General features: G+C 40.3%; 1 protein-coding gene across 2 annotated transcripts; it reads left to right on the forward strand.

The window, feature by feature from the left end:
* The first annotated feature begins 1,719 nt into the window (after positions 1 to 1,719).
* On the forward strand, positions 1,720 to 19,321 carry atl2 (atlastin GTPase 2). 2 transcript variants are annotated; one of them, XM_044215069.1, is made up of 15 exons: positions 1,720 to 1,996; positions 6,800 to 6,966; positions 7,634 to 7,846; positions 10,800 to 10,931; positions 11,102 to 11,206; positions 11,301 to 11,351; positions 11,451 to 11,507; positions 11,753 to 11,845; positions 12,147 to 12,285; positions 12,392 to 12,519; positions 13,073 to 13,129; positions 13,253 to 13,324; positions 13,642 to 14,073; positions 15,971 to 16,318; positions 16,608 to 16,833. In XM_044215069.1, exons 1-14 carry the CDS (start codon positions 1,924 to 1,926, stop codon positions 16,106 to 16,108), a joined length of 1,857 nt encoding a protein of 618 aa, XP_044071004.1. In that variant the 5' UTR covers positions 1,720 to 1,923; the 3' UTR covers positions 16,109 to 16,318; positions 16,608 to 16,833. The 2 variants fall into 2 exon arrangements, with proteins under 2 accessions (XP_044071004.1, XP_044071005.1); XM_044215070.1 differs by lacking the exon at positions 15,971 to 16,318 and having other exon boundaries at positions 1,731 to 1,996; positions 16,608 to 19,321.
* The last annotated feature ends 204 nt before the right edge of the window (positions 19,322 to 19,525 follow it).

Here is a 19,525-nt window from a genome sequence, read left to right on the forward strand (position 1 = left end):
CATGGACAACCTAATTCGGACTTTTCATTTTGATCAGCAGACAAGGAATAACCAAGCAAATGTTAAAGCTAGATTTGAAGCATGCTCATGTTTCTCATACCAGAACACAAACAAAATAGAACAAAGTGAGTGTAGGCAATCCTGAGACACGCTGAGGAAATGGATCTAATTTCCTCCAAGATTCCTATCTCACATTCTTGGGATGGAAACCAGCGTTGTTGTGACATTAGTGGACGACAAAAGAAACAAATAACATGACCATAAGGCCCCAGTAGTATCGGGAAAAGATGGTGATACTGTGGTCATAAAAGTAAAGTTGCAGCTTCAAATGTACCACCCTGTCTGTGAATGAGTATCAGTCATCTTCTAGCGCTAACTAGACAGAATGGCAAATTATGACCTTTATCAGATGATCATTAAACAACACCAAAACCACCATTCGAAACAAAAATAAATGAATAAACTCATCAAATACATCAAAACATGGTGCATCCTGGTGGGACAGTGATCCAGATGCATTTCATGAAAATGGTTTGAGTCAAACAGGGAACCTTGTTAGGTGTAAGTTAGCTCTTTACCCATGTTACTTTCCACTTTCTACAGTTCAATAAATGCCATTTAAAAAGGAAACACATACAACAAACCATTAGTTTGTCTTTTTTGCTTATAACTAATTTAACTTATCTATTAAATGTACCTTTACGGAGTGTTAAAGGCCCTGAAAACCCATTCTCTTTATTAGCCTCTTGCTATAAGTGATAATGGCAATTATACATAAGAATTTCTGTATTTTTGTGTTTCGCCTGTGCTCTTCTCTGATCTCGTTTGAAGTGAATGGAGATCTGTTGGAAAAAGTTGATGTAAGTTATTTCCATGCACCAATCAGAATCAAACACTGTAATAATCCTTATCAGAAAGTGATGACAGTCACATTGTTTGCTTATGTTTGAGTCGCCAGGGAGACGCAACTGCCAATCAAACATGCCTACACACAGTCCTGATGATGACACAGGTTAGCTGAGTTTTTGAGGGTTAAACTTTGATAAATTAATAACTTAGAAAATATTATGTTAATGTAAGATTTGAAGTTTTAATAGCACACTATTAAATAACAAACATACCAACCTACGTATTCAAAATACAGTAGTTATAGTAAAGTAGAGCTGCGTTTCCAGCCACTTGTTTTTACGCACATTTTCAATTTGTGCATAAAAACAGCTGGAATGGAAAGGCAGAAAATTTTAATAAAAAAAACTTAAAATATAGCAAAACAAATATTGCTTGGCTGAGGTGGAAAAGTTGGTGTATCAATAAAAGCAAAATGCGACAAAATGCAATGGAAACAATCTTAGTGAATAAATCACGACTTACATGAAGCATGTATAACGAATAAATTAAACATTTCTCACATTTTTATAAATTCAACTGTGTAATTATATTTTCTGTACATTTTATCTCCCTGAGATGGCCTAAAGGTTGTTTCAAAGACCTCTTCACACTGCCAGGAATATAATTCTGGTGGAGAAAGGCTTTACTCCTTTATATGTTTTTGCCTGAAAGCTGTAAATTGAGCCTAAAAAGTAACGTGTGATTTGCGTGTATTTGCACTGAGGACATGATAGGGTCCCTCCCCAGGGAAATATTCTTGCAGGGGTCCAGAATTATTTGCTCCGCCCCTGCATTCAGGCTACAGACTAGTGTGTAAAACACATTTCTCAAATATGTAATGGAAGTACACTTAGAGTAGAATACCTGCTTTCGATCATTTTAAAAACATGAACAGTTTGCGTCTGTGAAATTAGTAAATAGTTTGCGCAGTGGTGGACTTGACCCAGCAGCTGCAGCCAGCATGAACTTCAGCAGACAGCGTGAGAAGAAAAAAAGCTCCCTTGACGTCAGCCACGTTAGATTCAGCAGTCCAAGATGGCGGAGGTGAGCGGGTTGAGGAGCAGAAATCACTTCGAGCCCAACCGCAAAAGCCGAGTCGTCGACGAAGGTAAACCGTTGTTGATTTTGCCGAGTAGATGTACAACAGTGAGTCGAGTACGAAGCTTAGGGGTGGGTGGATTAAAATTTAAAGTGTTTTTTTTTTTTTTCTGTCGTCTTTGTCTTTGTGAGTGGCAAACTCGCTTTTCCGTTAGCCAGACGCTTCTGTTTTCAGTTGGGAGACCCGCGGTGTCCTGCCAAATTGCGGTACCCCTGCCAGATTGTGTCTCCTCTAGTTCGCAAACATAGTGCCAACACAGTCCTAACCGTGTGAAAGTTATCTAGAGGGAGATACGTTTTTATCGGTCTCTGTCAAAATGTGTTTTCTCACCGTAACTTAGGCTGAAAAGCTGTTGTTTGAAACTGACTCTGACCCGGATACAAAATTTCAACCGCGACACCTGTTGGCCCATTTGTCCGGTCCGTCACTTTCACCTGGCCCACAGAGGACCAGCCGTGGTGTCTTGTCTCTGAACCTGCCTGTAGTTGCACAGTCACTCTGTATTTGCTTCAGCTGCATCGTTTCTGAACTTTGAAACAGTCCGCTTTAACCTACAACAGTTTCCTGTAAACGGGGATTTCAGCCTAACTAACCTCACACAACATATACGTTAATCTTCTCATCCCACTAATGACTCGGATATTTTTAAATACTATAATTAGTCTGTTCAGTTTGCCAGCAGACTTATCCCCTTAATTGTGAGGCTAATTTTGTCCTCTGAATACAACTAGATACACGAGTGTATGAGCATTTTACAGCCAGAAGAGGGGAAAAAAAGTAAACTATAGCCATTAACACATTGTTGACTGATGCTGAAAGGACATCACACCTGATGCAGATTTTTCTTGCATAGAGGTATATGCAGCTTCCTCACTTTGCAGGCTTAGTGTGGTGTCTAACTCAACTTAATATTACTTACAAATGTGGATATTATTCATTTCTGTATCCCCAAGCTTTTTAAAGTAAATGTGATAACAATTTATTTGGTCAAGGTTCTTAAGTGTCAGTGTTAAGGTTGTTTTTTAATACCAGGATCAAGGTTAAACTACCAAATATACATACATTATGGTAGATTATCTATCTCCACATCTGTGGAGATAGATAATCAGGGACAAGTGCTTTGGCAAATGGGAGAAAGAAGGCTATTGCCAGCTCCCTGTTTATAGAGCTGAAACAATTAATCAATTCATTGATCAACATCGGCAATAACTTTGATAATCGATTAATCATTACAGTTGTTTTATCGAGTTGCGCAAATGTGAATATTTGCTGCTTTTTTCTGCTTTGGGTTTTGGACTGTTGGTCGGATGAAACAAGCCATTTTGGGCATTTTTAACAATAACAAAAATTTTTTAGCATTTTATACACCAAGCAATGAATTGAACAATTAACTAAAAAATAAAAGTATTTGCCTGTTTATCAATACAGACAAATTCTGATTTACCATCTCAAAATCTATCTTTTTCCTCTGCCAATATGACAGCGGGAAATAAATGGACAAGTTTACTCCAGCACACTCTCATCTTTTGTCTGTTATTGTTACATTTCTACAAACGTGTAGAAAGGCTCATCACTGAGATATGGTCCCTTATCATGATAACCCTTATGTCTACTTTCATACAGGCCAGCTGACTCTGTGGCAACAACGTTCACTAACTTCGGGTGCTCTTAATCTGCACTTTGTCCTCACAGACTCCCAATTGGTCTGCTTGCTGCAATTGAACATTTGCCCTCCTTGACTCTTGTCCAGAGAGGCCGTGGCAGGTTGTCTTTTGGCGCTGGTATGCAGGAAAGTCAGTGTACCTGCATCTTAATAGGCTACGGTGGATTCCTCATTCTCTTTCATAAACTCTCTGCAGTCTTGTTGTCTTGACATATAGAAAACGCATGTAGCCTGGTTGCTGAAACAATTCTAATTATTTTAAATGCATAGCCTGGATGTCACAAGGCTGGAACAGGGTGTTGAGGTATTAATAATCTATGTTGCAACAGTAGAAAGGAGATGTTTGCATGAGTTTTCCCTGCTAAACACTTAGAGTGCCAGTGTTCTCTCTTATGATCCAAATGGAAATGTAACGTAACCAACAAGACAACTATATATACCAAATATAACTTACTAACTTGCAGTAGTATATGTTCCTTGCATGACTCAACTTCACCCCCAAAGATTTGTTAAGGTTCCTACACTAAATCTCTTGGAAAAAGCCAGGGAAATTGGCTCTTTTAAAGTATGAAACCTCCCATATTAAGACAGCTAGTTAAGTTAAGTGGACCATGGCCTTATCAAAGTCTGCCTCAGATATAGTGCAGGAGTCCAGGGAAGGCAGAGCTCATTTGGGACACAGTGCTGAGATGTAGGCTAACCTGCATAGACATATTCTCGCCATGCCATAGTTAAAGATAGACCCCTATCAGAACCGGAGGGATGCAAAACACTTGTGTGTTTTATGTGTGATGCTTTATGCATTGTGTGCGTGATATACTGTACAAACTCCTCTCATCCCGTAACTTTGTGTATGAGTGTATGGGCAGGAAAACATGTAGGCCAGTTAACATCTGCTGCGTGCCTCCATAAGATAAGAAGCAATGTAGCTAATTTTAGTTCTGCCCTCGTTTTCTGCAAGCTGAGGAGTAGGACAGTGCATTAGCCACTTTATCATGAAGCGTGAGTGTGAGCAGTGAATGCACATATCAGCAGAGCTAATGGTTTTCCACTGGCTGGATGCTTCCTTGCATGCTTATTGTGTTTTGTCTCTCGCACACATTCTGCTGCAATACAGACTCCTCGCAGGCCCAGCAGAATAGTGTCTTTGTGCTGGTCCCCTCTATGGCTGCAGTCTGTGCCACTTCATCCTGCTGAGTGCTGCTCTGGACTTGAGGGGAACCTGCACTGCAACCAGACTGAGGAAATGTGCAGGGCTAATTTGAGTGTGCAGAGCAGATTACTGTAACTGCTCCGTGCTTACAGCAGCTCCTCAAACACTAGCACAGCATTGCTGCTGCCCTTTGGGAATATGCAGCACCTCCAGGTTGATCTTTAAATGTCCCATTAACAGTTGTCCTCTTGTGCAAGAATGTCACTCAATGTGTTCAAAACTGTCCTCCCACCACCTTGAAATGGCCTTGAGTCCAGGACTGAGATGCTGCCAGTGCTGGGGAGTCAAACAAGCCTGCATTTACACCACACAAAGTATCTAAAAAAAAAACCACACATTATAACAACTAAGATGTATAATCTACTTTGGGGCGTGGAAGAAAATAGCACAATGTGTGTTGATAATGTTGAAAAATTACCAAGGCAATTGCCTAAATGCGGAAGTTGATATTAAATATTTTCAACCTGTTAATGATCCGATTTGTTGTTGTTGTTGTTTGTTCAGCCCTATATCACTTGAGGTTAGGGGTAGGACAATTAATTGAAATATTATCGAAATCGCAATATCCAAACCCCAAATTGTTAGTTGCAGCTCTAATCAGCATTTGTGTGGCTACTTAGTGAAGGGTAAATCATTGGTGTGCACTTACGCAACCTTGTGTTCGTTGTATGCTATCTTGATGTGCCATGAGAATTTGTTTTTGCTTGCTAGACATAGATGACGTTATAGCAACTATATGCTGAATTAGTTTTCTTATTGTTGGATACAGGTGGTGTATCCAAGGTGTGTCTATGAAGCAATAACAGGAGCGGATCTGTTGGGGCCTGTTGGTTTACCAAAACCTAATTTGTATGTAGTGAGAGACATTATGGTGCTACAACGCCGTACGGTTGAATGGCTTGAATAACTTGAACACACAAATTAGCCCTGAAGTTGAGTAATGCTTAATACTTGTTGTCCTACCTGTTCAGTGGACTCAGGTGTTTGGCCAAGGGGATTGCCTCTTTCAGTGCTTCAGGGAGTGTCATCTTAATCCTGCACCAGTGATTTCTACATCTGGCAAAGAAAACTGTTTAGATATAAAAGGTTTGCGACACTTTTTGGTTTTGAATACCGAATAATTGTTTTGAGTTGTTATTGTTGTTTGTTGTTTTTTTTTTAAGAATAAATTCCAAATTTCTCCGGTTCCAGCTTCTCAAATGTAAATATTTTCTTGTTTCCTGGGTCTCATGATAATAAACTGAATATATTTGGGTGTGAGACTGTTGGTCAGACAAAACAAGACGATTCGAAGACGTCACATTGGGCTTTGGGAAATTGTGATGGATAATTTCTATCATTTTTAGAGACAAAACAATTAATCTATAAAAGTTATCTGCAGGTTCATCAGTGATGAAAATAATCATTAGTTGTAGCCCTAAAAAATAATGCTGCCAAGACAAGCCACTCATCTGCATGCACTACAGTTTGTGGTTCAGCACACTTGCTTATACTGCAGTTGTGGCACTGTGGCAGGAAGGAAGGCATCTTGCGGTTTTAGAGGAAACCTGTGCTTTAGATTTAAAGGAAAGACTTTGACAGAAACATCAAAATGGCCAAGAAGAAAAATGTGAAAACGCTGTCCTCCTAACTTCCTTTTCGTGTGTCCTTTTTTTTTGCTGGCCTTTTGTGATTTTCAGCGCAAGGCTATTTTGGCTATTTTCGAGCTTGACCTAGATGTGTAGACCAGAGTGAATAACCATATTTAGCCCAGCACAAAATGCTGGAAACATTCCTGTCTACAATTTGACCACATATAGGGCATTTCACTTTCTCTTTAACTTCTCAGAACAATAGTCGGTCTCTCACGCAAACAAATGCCCATTTTCTTTACACAAACATGCAGCATGCTGTTATCTAACCAGTGTAATTTTATCCTTCCCTCTCTACTCTAAAGGCTCGAGTGGCGTGGAAGATGTCCCCATTTTTCGACATAAGCAGAGGCCTCCTTTAGCCAAGCCTGAAGACCTGGAGGATGAATTGCTTCCCAGAACCATGGCCTCAAACTCGGGCAAGAATGCCAGCCTCACCCCCTCACCAGGTGAAGAGACTCAGGAAGAAGAGGTAAAGTGTTCCTGTCTATTGACAAGCATGTATACCATATCTAACTAAGACTTGATGCATCTGTAACTTAGAGTCCCCGTTTCTCTTTCATCTTTCACCACTCTGTACTTTATCTAGAAGAAAAATTTGTTTTTTTACACATAGCTTTGGACCTAAAAGGTTGTTGTAAGACCAAAGCCACATAGAGGAACAAAGGAGAATGTGTATATATATTGTATTTTTTATTTGTTAATACATACTACACATTTTTAGGGAATAGGCAAGAATTGAGATTGTCCAAATAAATGTTCTCTATTTACTATCAGTTAATGGCAATGAGGGCTGCAGTTAAAGGTTATTTTCATTATCTATTAATCTGATGATTATTTTGTCGATTAATCGAGTAGTTGTTTGTTCTATAAAAACCAGAAAATGGTGAAAGTGAACATCATAATTTCCCAGAGCCTGATGATGTCTTTAATAGGGCTGTAATCAACCAAAGAAAACCTTGGTTGACTGAAATTCTACCTACTGTTCAACCAATCGATTGGTCGATGAGGGAAAAAATCTGCATGTTATCTCTAGATTAACTAAATCAGCCACAGTGCACTATACCTGGTATCAAGTATGTCTATACTTCTCTCAATGCCATGGAAAGCTCTAACTGATTGCAAACTCGTGTCTTCAGGCTGTGATAGAGGACGAAAAGGCCAGGCCCATCCAGATCGTCCTGGCCAACGAGGATGAGCACAGCTTTGAGCTGAACGCTGCAGCACTGGAGAAGATCCTGCTGCAGGATCACGTGAAGGACCTGAATGTGGTGGTCGTGTCTGTGGCCGGGGCCTTCCGCAAAGGCAAGTCCTTCCTGCTGGACTTCATGCTGCGCTACATGCGCAGTCAGGTGAGATAAATAATGTGATTTTCATACGGTTTCTGGATATACAAGGGTTCATATTCGTGTGGAGATTCATTTAAAAGAGGAAATTATTTAGTCAAGTACTTAACACGTGATGTCAGGTTTCTTATGTGACGCTGCATACTAGAAATGTTATAATCAGGACAAAATAATATTCAGTCAGAATTTACCACCATGGGTGCACCGGTAACACTTTCAGTTTGAACAATGGGGCCAGTCTGAAATATAAACAGTGAAGTTAACTGATGCCAGTTAGTTTTTTCTGTAATTTGTAATTTTGTGCAAAGACACAGGCTGGAACTGGAGTTCACAATCTACAGTCTTTTGTTTTTTAGATAACTTGTACAGTGATGTGGTTAGTGGGTATTAGATAATGTTTTATTGAAAAAGTTGCATTGTTGATATTTATCATGTAAAATTGGGTCACACAGTATTGAAAATGTACCAATATCAGATATTTTCATGGTAATTACATGGTCATTTTTGCAGAAATAAAACTGACTATGTGTACAGTAGGGCTTCCACTAACTTATTACTTATTATTATTAACATTAATGATTAATCTGCTGATTATTTTGTCGATCGATCAAGTAATTGTTTGGTCTAAAAATGGTCACAAAATAGTGGAAAATGTCCACCACAATTTCCCAGAGCCCAAGGTGACATCTGGTTAAAAAATTCTTGTTTTATCCAATCAACAGTCCAAAATCCAAAGATTTAAAAACCCTTTTCTATGGAGAAAAGTTAATTTAGATCTAACATTTACTTTAGCATAACGTTTTCAAACATCATTGTTCTTGCATTTGTTTTATAGCTGGTGAATCCTTGAAAGTCCATGTAAGATGTTGACTGCCAGTGTTGTTTTTATTAACGTCAAAAAGAAGTAATATTATGATATTTAGATATTAAATATCAATTGAAAATAGGCCAGTGATGGCCTCATTTACATACAAATAGCCCATAATGACTAGAAAATGCACTGTGATGCTGATGCAGTTGTTCTTAAATAAATCATCAATAAGTCAAATCGGTGTGATACATTTGGCATAACATTAATATCAGTACTGCCGAAGTACATGTGCTAAGAAAATATAAAACAGCTCGTCCCTCCTCTGGGGCTTTGATATTGTGTAACATTCGCAGTCAGTAGTGATTGTGAAAACACGTGTACAGCAGATAAGATACAACCAGTACTCCCATGTCTACCAGAATGTGGCGAGCAAAGACCAGCACTTCCTGGTTGATCTCATACTGAGATACTCAACCAGGTGAGTAAGATGTGCATGAATAAGATTAGTGGTTTAATTGGTCTCAGCCTCGTGGGAAGGTGAATTTTAAAGAGCTGAATTTGATTCATTTTATATAAAAATAAATCAGGTTTAGAAAGAGTTTTGGTCTAATATGCTTAATTTTCCTGTGTGGTTACTGGCTTCTGAATTAATGTCTGTGAATGTGAATAACACAAAGTGGCACATCCACACACACACACACACACACACACACACACACACACACACACTTTCTTGTCCATGCATGCATGTCCACCCAGCAACTGTGTTACTTGCACCGACACAAGTATCAACAACTAGTCCATCAGACCCTCTGGCAGCAGCTGGACACACAGACGCAGCCAGGATCCCCTTACACTCACTTGCACATACTCTCTCTAACACACACACACACAACAGGAAAGACTGAGGAATGTTAGGACCCTTTCTCACAGTTGTTTGGCAGAATGAACATGGGCATTCATGCAAGTCTGACCAGATCTGCACGTGTTCACATTTTTCCTTAAACACTGATGCTATTTGTTCAGGCTGTGGTTCTATATATTCATTTATATACAGCCGTTCATGTTAGAAATAGTATTGACAGGTTTGTACGACTTTCATAGTTGTGTGTTTATCTGCTAGTATTATTAGATTGCAGGTATTTGTTATTATCAACTGACAAATTATTATCTTGCTCTGTCTAAGATCATGGCTAGGCACTTAGCACAGATGTCATGTAGTCAAATCAGTGTTCATACATACTTTGCCTTGCAAATGAGGTATTTGCTTGTGAGGATTGTTTATTTGTTTCCACTTTGTGGTCAGTCGAGCTCCTCACTTGTCTGCCTGAAATACACACAAGGTAACAATGTGTTGCTTTTACTTTGACCTTTTTGTGTTTTAAAATCAAAACTGAACATTATTTTTAGTGAAGATCTGACTGACAAGATAAACATGAAATCCTTCACTATGAGCTGGTCATTTTTTTGTGCTTGGCTTTCAGTCTCAAATCGAAGCCTTGTGCTGCAGCGCCACTAGTCTTGTTACTGTGGGAGCCACATTTCATTCAGTGTCTTCCAGAGTAATATGTTCACACCTGTTGCTGTGTACACTATACACTGTAAAAACACAAGGATGATGGTGTGACTTGTGTTGAGTGTGATGCTACACTGCCCTGCTGTGGATTAAAACAGCAAATTGGCAAAAAAGAAATAACTCAAGAGTACAGACCTTTACCAAGGTCTAACAATCATCCCAGTTGTTCTCAGTCAACATTGTACTGGTAGATGACAGGTTAGTTATATAAGGCTAGTCAAAGTGTGGCCTGATGGTGATGTTAGATTAAATACTACGGGTTCACCAAAATCAATGCTTTTTTCCCCTGTTAGAAGTGTGAATGCGCAGATCAAATTTCACACCAGTTTGGACCCAGGGTTTGGAAATATTGTGGTCACAAACAAATACACTTTTTTTCTGTGCATATGAGCTAAATGCTGGTGAACTTCAGTCCATTGACCTGTACCCTTTTTTTCCATTCCTCCCTCTTTCTCTCATACCATTATCTCTCCACCTCCTCTCCACAATCTTTGTCTCTTCTGCCTCTCACACTTCACCCCTCATCTCATTTTACCCCCTCCCTGTCTTCTCCCTCTTTCCCTCTGCTGCAGAGTGAGTCGTGGATGGGAGGTGATGATGAGCCTCTGACAGGGTTCACCTGGAGAGGAGGCTGCGAGAGGGAGACCACAGGAATTCAGATCTGGAGCGAAGTCTTTGTGGTGGACAAACCTGATGGCAGCAAGGTAGATGGTTATCAAACAAACAATACCAAGAGTTCTTATGAGCGTCATAAGAAAATGTTGTCACGCATGTAATTTATCTTTGGGAGAACCTTTTTAAAATTTAAAGCAAACACACAAACACCCTACTTGACCCACAAGCTGAAGTAGATATATGCGTCTCATCCCAACAGGTTGCTGTGCTCCTCGTTGACACTCAGGGAGCATTTGACAGCCAGTCCACCATAAAGGACTGTGCTACTGTGTTCGCCCTCAGCACAATGACCAGCTCCGTACAGGTCAGACTTAAAGCATGTCTTGTTTGGTGGAAAGTCTGCTGTTTCTTATTTCTCTGAAATGTCAATATTCATCAGTTTGTTTCTTTGCTTTCAGGTGTACAATCTCTCCCAGAACATCCAGGAGGACGACCTGCAGCATCTGCAGGTTGGTGTCATTTCTTCTCTTTCCAGGAAACAGTAGCACCAGAATCTGTTACATTGACTTCTGTTTTCTGATCATGATTTGTTTTTCTCTCATATGTAGCTCTTCACAGAATATGGCCGGCTGGCAATGGAAGAGATCTACCTGAAACCTTTCCAGGTACTGGCTGCTTCTGTTGGCTGTGTGTACATGCATGTAGTGGAAACATGTGTATAACATTTGTATTATCCCAATTAATGCCATACACTATTAAACATGCGAATCTACCTATTCAGTCATATTATTATTATTATGATTATTAGCATTATTATTATCATCATCATCATCTCAGCTGTAATTTTTCTTCCCAGCATCAAATATAATGTGTCTCCTTGTGTTTCTGTGATGTTGGCGGTGTGTTTCAGTCCCTGATGTTCCTGATTCGTGACTGGTGTTATCCTTATGAACACGACTACGGACTGGAAGGAGGCAACAGCTTCCTGGAGAGAAGACTCCAGGTGAGACTCATTTTTTAAGTCAAGTTGAAAATGGTTTTCTTTTTTAGGATACAGGTTGCTGAACAAAGGAAATGTTTTTCTACCCTGATATTTCTACACGTAGTTGGAGATATTTATGCAGCTGGTCACACGCTCACTGTTCCTGTCAGGCACACCGCACCTGTCTTTGAAAAGCACGGACATACTTAATGTCATTGTCTGTGGCACAGGTGTGGGCAAATTTGCTTAGTGTGTGTACACATTCACACATCAGTCAAAACACACTTTCACTGTGAGAGTATATTGTTGTCTGCTGACTCAGGTGAAACAGAACCAACACGAAGAGTTGCAGAATGTGAGGAAGCACATCCACTCCTGCTTCTCCAACATCGGCTGCTTCCTGCTGCCACATCCTGGCCTCAAGGTGGCCACCAACCCGTACTTTGACGGCAGGCTGAGAGGTGAGGAAACAGGAACATACACACGTACTAATAATGAAAAGTGATAGTTAAAGCATGCTGGACTGAAATGTCATGCTCCAGAGGACAATCAAGTTGTGTGTTTCAGACATCGATGGTGATTTTAAGAGGGCGCTGGCCAAGCTGGTGCCTCTCCTCCTGGCCCCAGACCGACTGGTAGAGAAGGAGATCGGAGGCAACAAAGTCACCTGCAGAGATCTCCTGGAGTACTTTAAGGTCCTGCAGGATTTTATTACAGTCCACTGGTCTGCACACTGATAGGTCACAGATCGTTAAACATAAAGCCTCAAATTATTCACTCTGCTGGCAAAAAATAACAAACAAAAGCTTTAGGGTGACTAAACGGCACAAACTGGTTTTGTTTTTTAGCCACTCTAGACTCCAGTAAATCATGTACAGTGGTATCCCGTAGAGAAAAAGAAAAAAAACTTCAATCATGAAGTGAAGACACAAAGTAAAACCAGTGACACTGGTTACCAACAGGGTTCAGTTTTTTTGCCACCTGATTATGGTTTGCAAAGCTAGATTTAAAATTTTCCAGACGCACAAGTGGAAGTAATACAGGGGTGTTAAATCACCCACAGTGAACTATGTTTCAGTGTTTGGCAGTATTATATCCTGTTGCGCCCTTCCAATATGTCCCCCAAAATGAGTCTTAAAAAAAGTACAGTACTTGCCAGGCTGTTCGTGTCCTGTGTTAGCTGCCAGAATATTAACATTGTACAGGAATCACTGGTATGATAATCTGTATTATTTTACATTCCTGCAGGCTTACATAAAGATCTACCAAGGTGAGGAACTGCCTCACCCAAAGTCCATGCTGCAGGTTAGTTACTGTCTCAAAGGGATGGATCTAATTAAGTATGGGTCACGCTTTTGAGGATTTAATTCTCATCTCCCGTGTTCATCAAAGCTATCTTGAATCTTGTTGTGTTTTCCTGTTTGTCAGGCGACCGCAGAAGCCAACAACTTGACTGCTGTGGCAGGAGCCAAAGACATGTACAGCAAGAACATGGAGCTGGTAAGGACATGTTTTTCTTTCACGCTCATCATGAATCGCAATCAATTTAATAACCCGAAGGTTGCCGAAGACCACCAGGTGTCATTGAGGGACAACAGGGTGTAGTCGTGGTCTAGTTTTAATTTTGTTTACAAGAACCTTTCAGCACACTAACAGAATAGTTCGGCTCATATAATATCTAATAAAAACTCTGTGACTATCCAACTGGAGTTTCATGCTACTGCAAAGTTTGAAACCATCTTTGTCTTCCCTTCAGTCTTCATCTCTTCTGTCAGTCACACAAAATTTCTCTGTCACTTATGGTCTTTCCTTTTCAGGTCTGCGGTGGGGACAAGCCATACATCGCCCCGGCCGACCTGGAGCGCTGCCACGAGGAGTTTCGCGACCACTCTGTGCGTTTCTTCCGCTCCGTAAAGAAAATGGGCGGCGAGGAGTTCTGCCAGCGCTACCAGAGCCAGCTGGAGTCGGAGCTGGACGAGGCCTACGCCAACTTCTCAAAGCACAACGACGGCAAAAACATCTTCTACACAGCACGCACACCCGCCACGCTTTTTGCAGTCATGTTTGTCACCTACGTGGTGTCTGGGGTGACGGGCTTCATCGGCCTGAGCACCTTAGCAGCCCTGGCTAACCTGGTGATGGGCGTGGCGCTGCTGTCGCTCTGCGCCTGGGCGTATGTGAAGTATTCTGGAGAGTTTCGGGAGGTGGGAACAATGATAGATCTGGTGGCCGATACACTCTGGGAACAGGTGGGTTGTCATTGTGAGAGGAGTGTATTTGTCCAGGTTAATCTACATGGTGAGAACAGAGATATTGTAGCAGGAAAAGGATTGGCTAAATTTGTAGTGGTGGTTGTTATAGCGTTTAGGTATTAAGCTTTAGTTTTATCAGGTACTTTAAGCTACAACTGATCTAAACTTATCATAGATAGTTCAGTATCGGGCTTATTTGTCGGCCAATAAGTAAGAAGAAATTGCAGTGCAGAAAAGCCTTATATATGTTTGAGGTAATATAAAAACAATGTCTTTACATCATGGCTCAAACTAACAATGTTCATTATCGATTTAATATGTTGATTATTTCTGAAATGTCCGAAAATACTAAAGAACCGAAGGTGATGACTTCAAATTGCTTTTTGGTTGTTTTTTTTTCCATCATACCAGTTGTCCAAAACTCAAACATGGTCCATTTACTGTGAGTCGTAACTGAAAAAAGCAACAAATCATCACATTTTAGAAGCTGGAACTAGCCAATGTGGCATTTCTGCTTGATGCACAAGTTAAACAGTCGATCAGTATCATTAAAAAATAGTTATATCCATCGATTTAATTGTTTCAGCCCTACATTACGTATTCAAAAACAAATATCGGCCGATTATATTGTTCTTGGATTTTTTAATTCTAACAAAATCCAGTATTGGTCGGGCTTTAGTATTAGGTTTAGATCACTATAGGCAATTATATTTAGGTAATTTCCAATAGAATAAAAAGTTATTGTCAGTTTACTGACACCTATTTGTTATGCATACTGTGTAATGTTAAGGTAGAGATTTAACCAATGTGCACTGGAAGTGCATGTTTTTTGCAATTGCTGTGTTTTTTTTTTTGTTTGTTTTTTTGTTGTTTTTTTTGTTCTTTTGGGGATTTACATTGTTTGAGAAAAGCTTTAGTGTTAAAGGACTGTCACTGGACGTAAACATGATCTGACCCGAGGAGTAGTTACATTTATAAAAACTGGGTATTAGTTTTGGTTAAGTTGGGGTTTAGGTTAAAGTCAACGTATAAGACACAAGGGTCAAAGTAAAGGTTCTTAAGTCAGTGACATTTTTTTTCTCCAGGAATATAACACTATATAGCGTGTCTGTGTGTTTTAGTTTGGTTTAACCTCAAGTTCCCGTCGTTGCCTTTTTTATTTCTAGGTGTTTAAAAAAACCTGAGAAAGAAGAATCCTTCCATCAGTTTTTATTTCCTTCTGTCCGCTGCATGTTCATGATCGTCTTCTGTGTCTCGTCTTCACATCCCATCATGTATCTCACAAACTCATAAGACAACCACACTTTCAATTCACCTTTCAGCGCTCCCTCCACACTGAAACTCTGTCAGCACTTACTTTTCTTTGCTCTCACTTCATTCCTCCATCCGTTCTTGGCCTGCAGACTGTACTCAGGAGGACAAACATGAAGTCAAGTTTGTGTTTCTTTATTTTGGGTTTCATGGATATTTGGGATTCACCACAAACGCAGCCCTCATGTGTCCTCTGACTTCTCCCTCCTTCCTCTGCTTTTGTCTCTCTTCCTCCCTCCCCCGCTTTACAGAAGACAGTCAGAAAGGTGAGAGGTGTCGCTTCCCATTTCTCTAATCTTCTGCCTGCCCTTCTCAACATCCTGCATTTCCTTTTCTTTTACTTCCTCCTCCTGCCGGTCTCCCTGTATTCTTTTCATTTGTATGATTCAACACCTATCCTGTTTTCTCAGTCTTTCATCTTTCCTCCTTTCTTTTTTTTAACCTTTATTTCTCCTTAATCTCTCCCCAAACGTCTGGATGGATCTTTCTCCTCTTTTCTTTCCTCCGTCTGCTCCAGTGTGTGTCTCGCCTGTCAGTCTTGTTCCTTGATTAACTCTCCTGTTCCTCCCTGCTGTCCTCTCAGGTGTTTTCCAAACTTTTGGAGCCTGTCAGGAGCCGCCTGGCTTGGCCCGTCTCTCTCCTCTCTTCATTCCCATCAGGAGCGACACTGGGACTCAAAGCTCTGTCTCCCCTCAACAACAACTACAAGACGACTAACTAGCTGCTGGACGACTGGCGGATTTACAGACTGTTAAACTTTCTTCTCATATCAAAACTTCTGCAGTTTGCCGGCTTCTTTATTGTTAATTTGTCGGTCCAATGGTGCTGGATTGTTACACTTTAACCCTGGGTCCCTCTGAACTTCACTGAATGTATCACCGGCAGGCCAGGCCCATCTCAGGATCTCGAGGACTTGAAGCCTGCCCAAACGGTTTTTAATAATCTTTGATGGCTGATTACTTAGAAGAGGTTTTGTTCAGTTGTGTTGTGAATCTTGTTTTGTTTGAGAAGTCTGTGGTCGGCATGTTGCAGACTACATCATGTTTTTGTTCCTTTTTTATTTTGCCATAAACGTTTTTCTTCCCTAACCTACTTTCTTTCAGTTTCTTTGTCCCCTTTTATAGACATGTTTTTAGACGAGTTAACTTGATTTGTTCTCACACAAAATCCTCTTTTTGTCTCCTCCTGTTTCCCCTCGCCTCTTCTCTCCTCTCCTGCAGGTTTTGAAGCCATTAAGTGAACATTATATGGAAGACAATGTCAGACAGACGGTGGTTAACTCTATCAAAGCCAGTTTGACAGAACAGGGCTCGCAGCACACCAAGTTAAAGACTCACTGACGCTCTTCATCCTCATCTCCCTCGTCATGTTCATCATCCTCCTGCCCACTCGCTCAATGTGCTCACTCCTAGAACTGTGGAACTAGTTCAACACCAAAGCTGTTTTCCCCTAAACACCCACCATCACATCGCTGCCCTATCTTTATTTGCTGTTGTGGACCTGTAGGCTCGCTGTCTGCCCTGCTCTTCATCGCCCCCCAGTGCCTCAGAGCAGAAACTGCACGTTAATGAGAGGACCGAGCAGAGAAGCTGGCTGCGTAGCCTCTTGCCAAAACAGGACCTGAAGGACTGTCACCTTCTCCAGTGTGCCAAGCTGTGATAGATGCATCTTGTGCTGTAATGCATACTTTAGGCTGACACACACACACACACACACACACACACACACACACACACACACACACACTGACATCTTTGCTGGTAGCGGACTGCACTTGCTTCAGGATTGAGCTGTAATTCAGGGAAAACTGACACCGCCGTGGGCAGCTGTTATCAACAGTGGATGCAAACTAAAACCCTTTTCTGTGCATTTAATCATTTTGTCTTGCAGGCCAGACAGTAGAGAGCTCAGTTGACTTTCTCTTCAGACTGTTAATTAACGTTTCCTACAAGCACAAGTGACTAATTGACTCAGAAAACTGATAATGAGGTGATTGTCATGTTCATTGTTTTTGTTATTTCAGTAAAATCAGGAAAAGGATTTTTTTGATTCTACTGAAGTAAAAGGAAATAGAAAACCCTGTCATGGCCAAGCTGGAGAGGCTATTTTAACTGTCAAATTTCCAGTCTGTCCTGGTAAATTGATCTGTGTCCTTCTACAAATCTGAACTGAACAGACGAGTGCAGGAAATCAAGTAAAACTAGTAGTTCACCTGCATGCCTATGTTCATTCATTTTTTCACACTATGTTTAGAAGGTGTGTTAACCAGGTAACATAATCAAACTCTGGGCTCAGGTTGCTTCTAGACAACATCTCTGTACGTCTCTCTGTCTCTCCCTTTAATATTTTGTGATTGTAATCGTGAAGAGAACTAGGAAGCCTCGAGCCTCTCGCCTGATGTTTGATCTGTTTTTAATTTAGAACTGACGTGTTTTATCTGGCCTTTTGTGTCTCGTAGCGGACCTGCCAGCGTTTGGCCCTCTGCATGGTGTTAAGAGGTACTGTGTTGTAGCATTAAGCTAGCTAAGAGCTTTTAGAGCCCAGGCCTTTATAGTCAGGTAGCCAGGGAGGACTGTCATGTTGAACCATTTTCTCTTCCACTGCCTTTCATTAAAGCTGCACTAGCCCTGTTTCCCCTTTGCATTTTAGGAACTACAGGATGTAAGTTTGACTCTTGCTTTTGGGGAGTTATATACTTGCATATCTTTTTTTAAGCTCAAACTCATATTACCCCTCTAAAGGAATAGTTTGACATTTTGGAAAATACGCTTATTTCTTGCTGAGAGTTAGATGAGAAGATTGATACCACTTCTATATCTGTCAGTTAAATATGAAGCTACTACCAGCAGCTAACCTTGTTAGCTTAGCTTAGCATAAAGTCCGGAGGTGAAACAGCTAGGCTCTGTCTAAAATCTGCCTATAGCAACAGCTCTAAAGCTCACTTATTAACTCACATCTTGTTTGTTAAATTCTTACACAAACCAAAGTGTAAAAACAACAATTTAACAAGTACAACCTGATGTTGCTGCGTAAAACCACTCTGTTTTTTGTAGGAATTAAACAAGCGTGTTAGTGAACTTTAGAGTAGCTGGTAGGCAGAAGTTTTTAACCTTTTGTACAGAGCCAGGCTAGCGGTTTAACCCCGTTTCAAAGCTTTATGCTAAGCTAAGCTAACTGGCTGTTGGCTGTAGCATCATATTTAAATGACAGATATATGAGAGTGGTATCGATCTTCTCATCTAACTCTCAGCAAGAAAGTAAATACACGTATCTCCCAAAATGTTCAACTATTCCTTTTAACCGACAAGAAATGATTCTATCCGCTGCCTTTATTCTCTCCTCTCACTGGACTCGTATTCCTCTCTTCAGCGAAAGGTGGTACAATCATTCAAATGGCGAGGGACTTTTTCACAATTTAAAATGTGGTTACTTCACAATAAGAACCTGGCTTAATGTTAAGTAGACTAAAGAAACCTTCCCCAGTATTCATTTTTTTACTTTGTTCAACAGCTGCATCACATCTGTCTGAGCTCTTTTGCGTTGATTCCATCCACATTATTTCTCACCTCAAGCACCATCTCGTACTGTACAGTGTGTTCACATATTACAAATTGGGCATGTATGTTGGATTAAATATTTAAATAAACTTTGTATACATTTTATAGTTAATCATTTGACAATGGCTGTTTTTTTTCCTCTCTTGATCTACTTAAAAGTTTATGGTTTGGATGTTAAGTTGCTGCTGTAGGGTTTACACTAGTGTTCTCCTTTTTCATGAGGACGGACGTTAATAGAAACGTGGTGTGAATACTGATAGGAAAATGTTTTGATTGTGACGAGTGGATTGGAGACAATGTCTGCCTTTTAAAGGTATCTCTGGTAATTTATTTTTGAATAAAATGTTTACTTTAAGAATAAATCATCATTTCAGTTCTTTTGGCTCATTTGCGTCTGTTCTTTGAGGAGCACTTTATTTAGTCTGAACCAATTTATCACATTTCAGTTTTAAAGTTTCCATTGCTTACACACCTTTTTTTTTTTTTTTTTTTTTTTTTATATGGGCTCAATTCTCAAAACACACCTATTGTGTTATCAGTTATTTACATGTTTTCTGCAGGAAAACACTAAAGATGAATCA

The sequence above is a fragment of the Siniperca chuatsi genome, linkage group LG11 (assembly GCF_020085105.1).
Source record: "Siniperca chuatsi isolate FFG_IHB_CAS linkage group LG11, ASM2008510v1, whole genome shotgun sequence".
Taxonomy (NCBI): domain Eukaryota; kingdom Metazoa; phylum Chordata; class Actinopteri; order Centrarchiformes; family Sinipercidae; genus Siniperca; species Siniperca chuatsi.

What these genes read in the sequence shown, in the direction of transcription:
- atl2 (XM_044215069.1), top strand. Translation starts at nt 1,924, where the DNA reads ATGGCGGAGGTGAGCGGGTTGAGGAGCAGAAATCACTTCGAGCCCAAC. An exon ending in ACAAACCTGATGGCAGCAAG is followed by an intron (nt 10,932 to 11,101) that starts GTAGATGGTTAT and finishes TCATCCCAACAG; the next exon opens with GTTGCTGTGCTCCTCGTTGA. An exon ending in ACGACCTGCAGCATCTGCAG is followed by an intron (nt 11,352 to 11,450) that starts GTTGGTGTCATT and finishes TCTCATATGTAG; the next exon opens with CTCTTCACAGAATATGGCCG.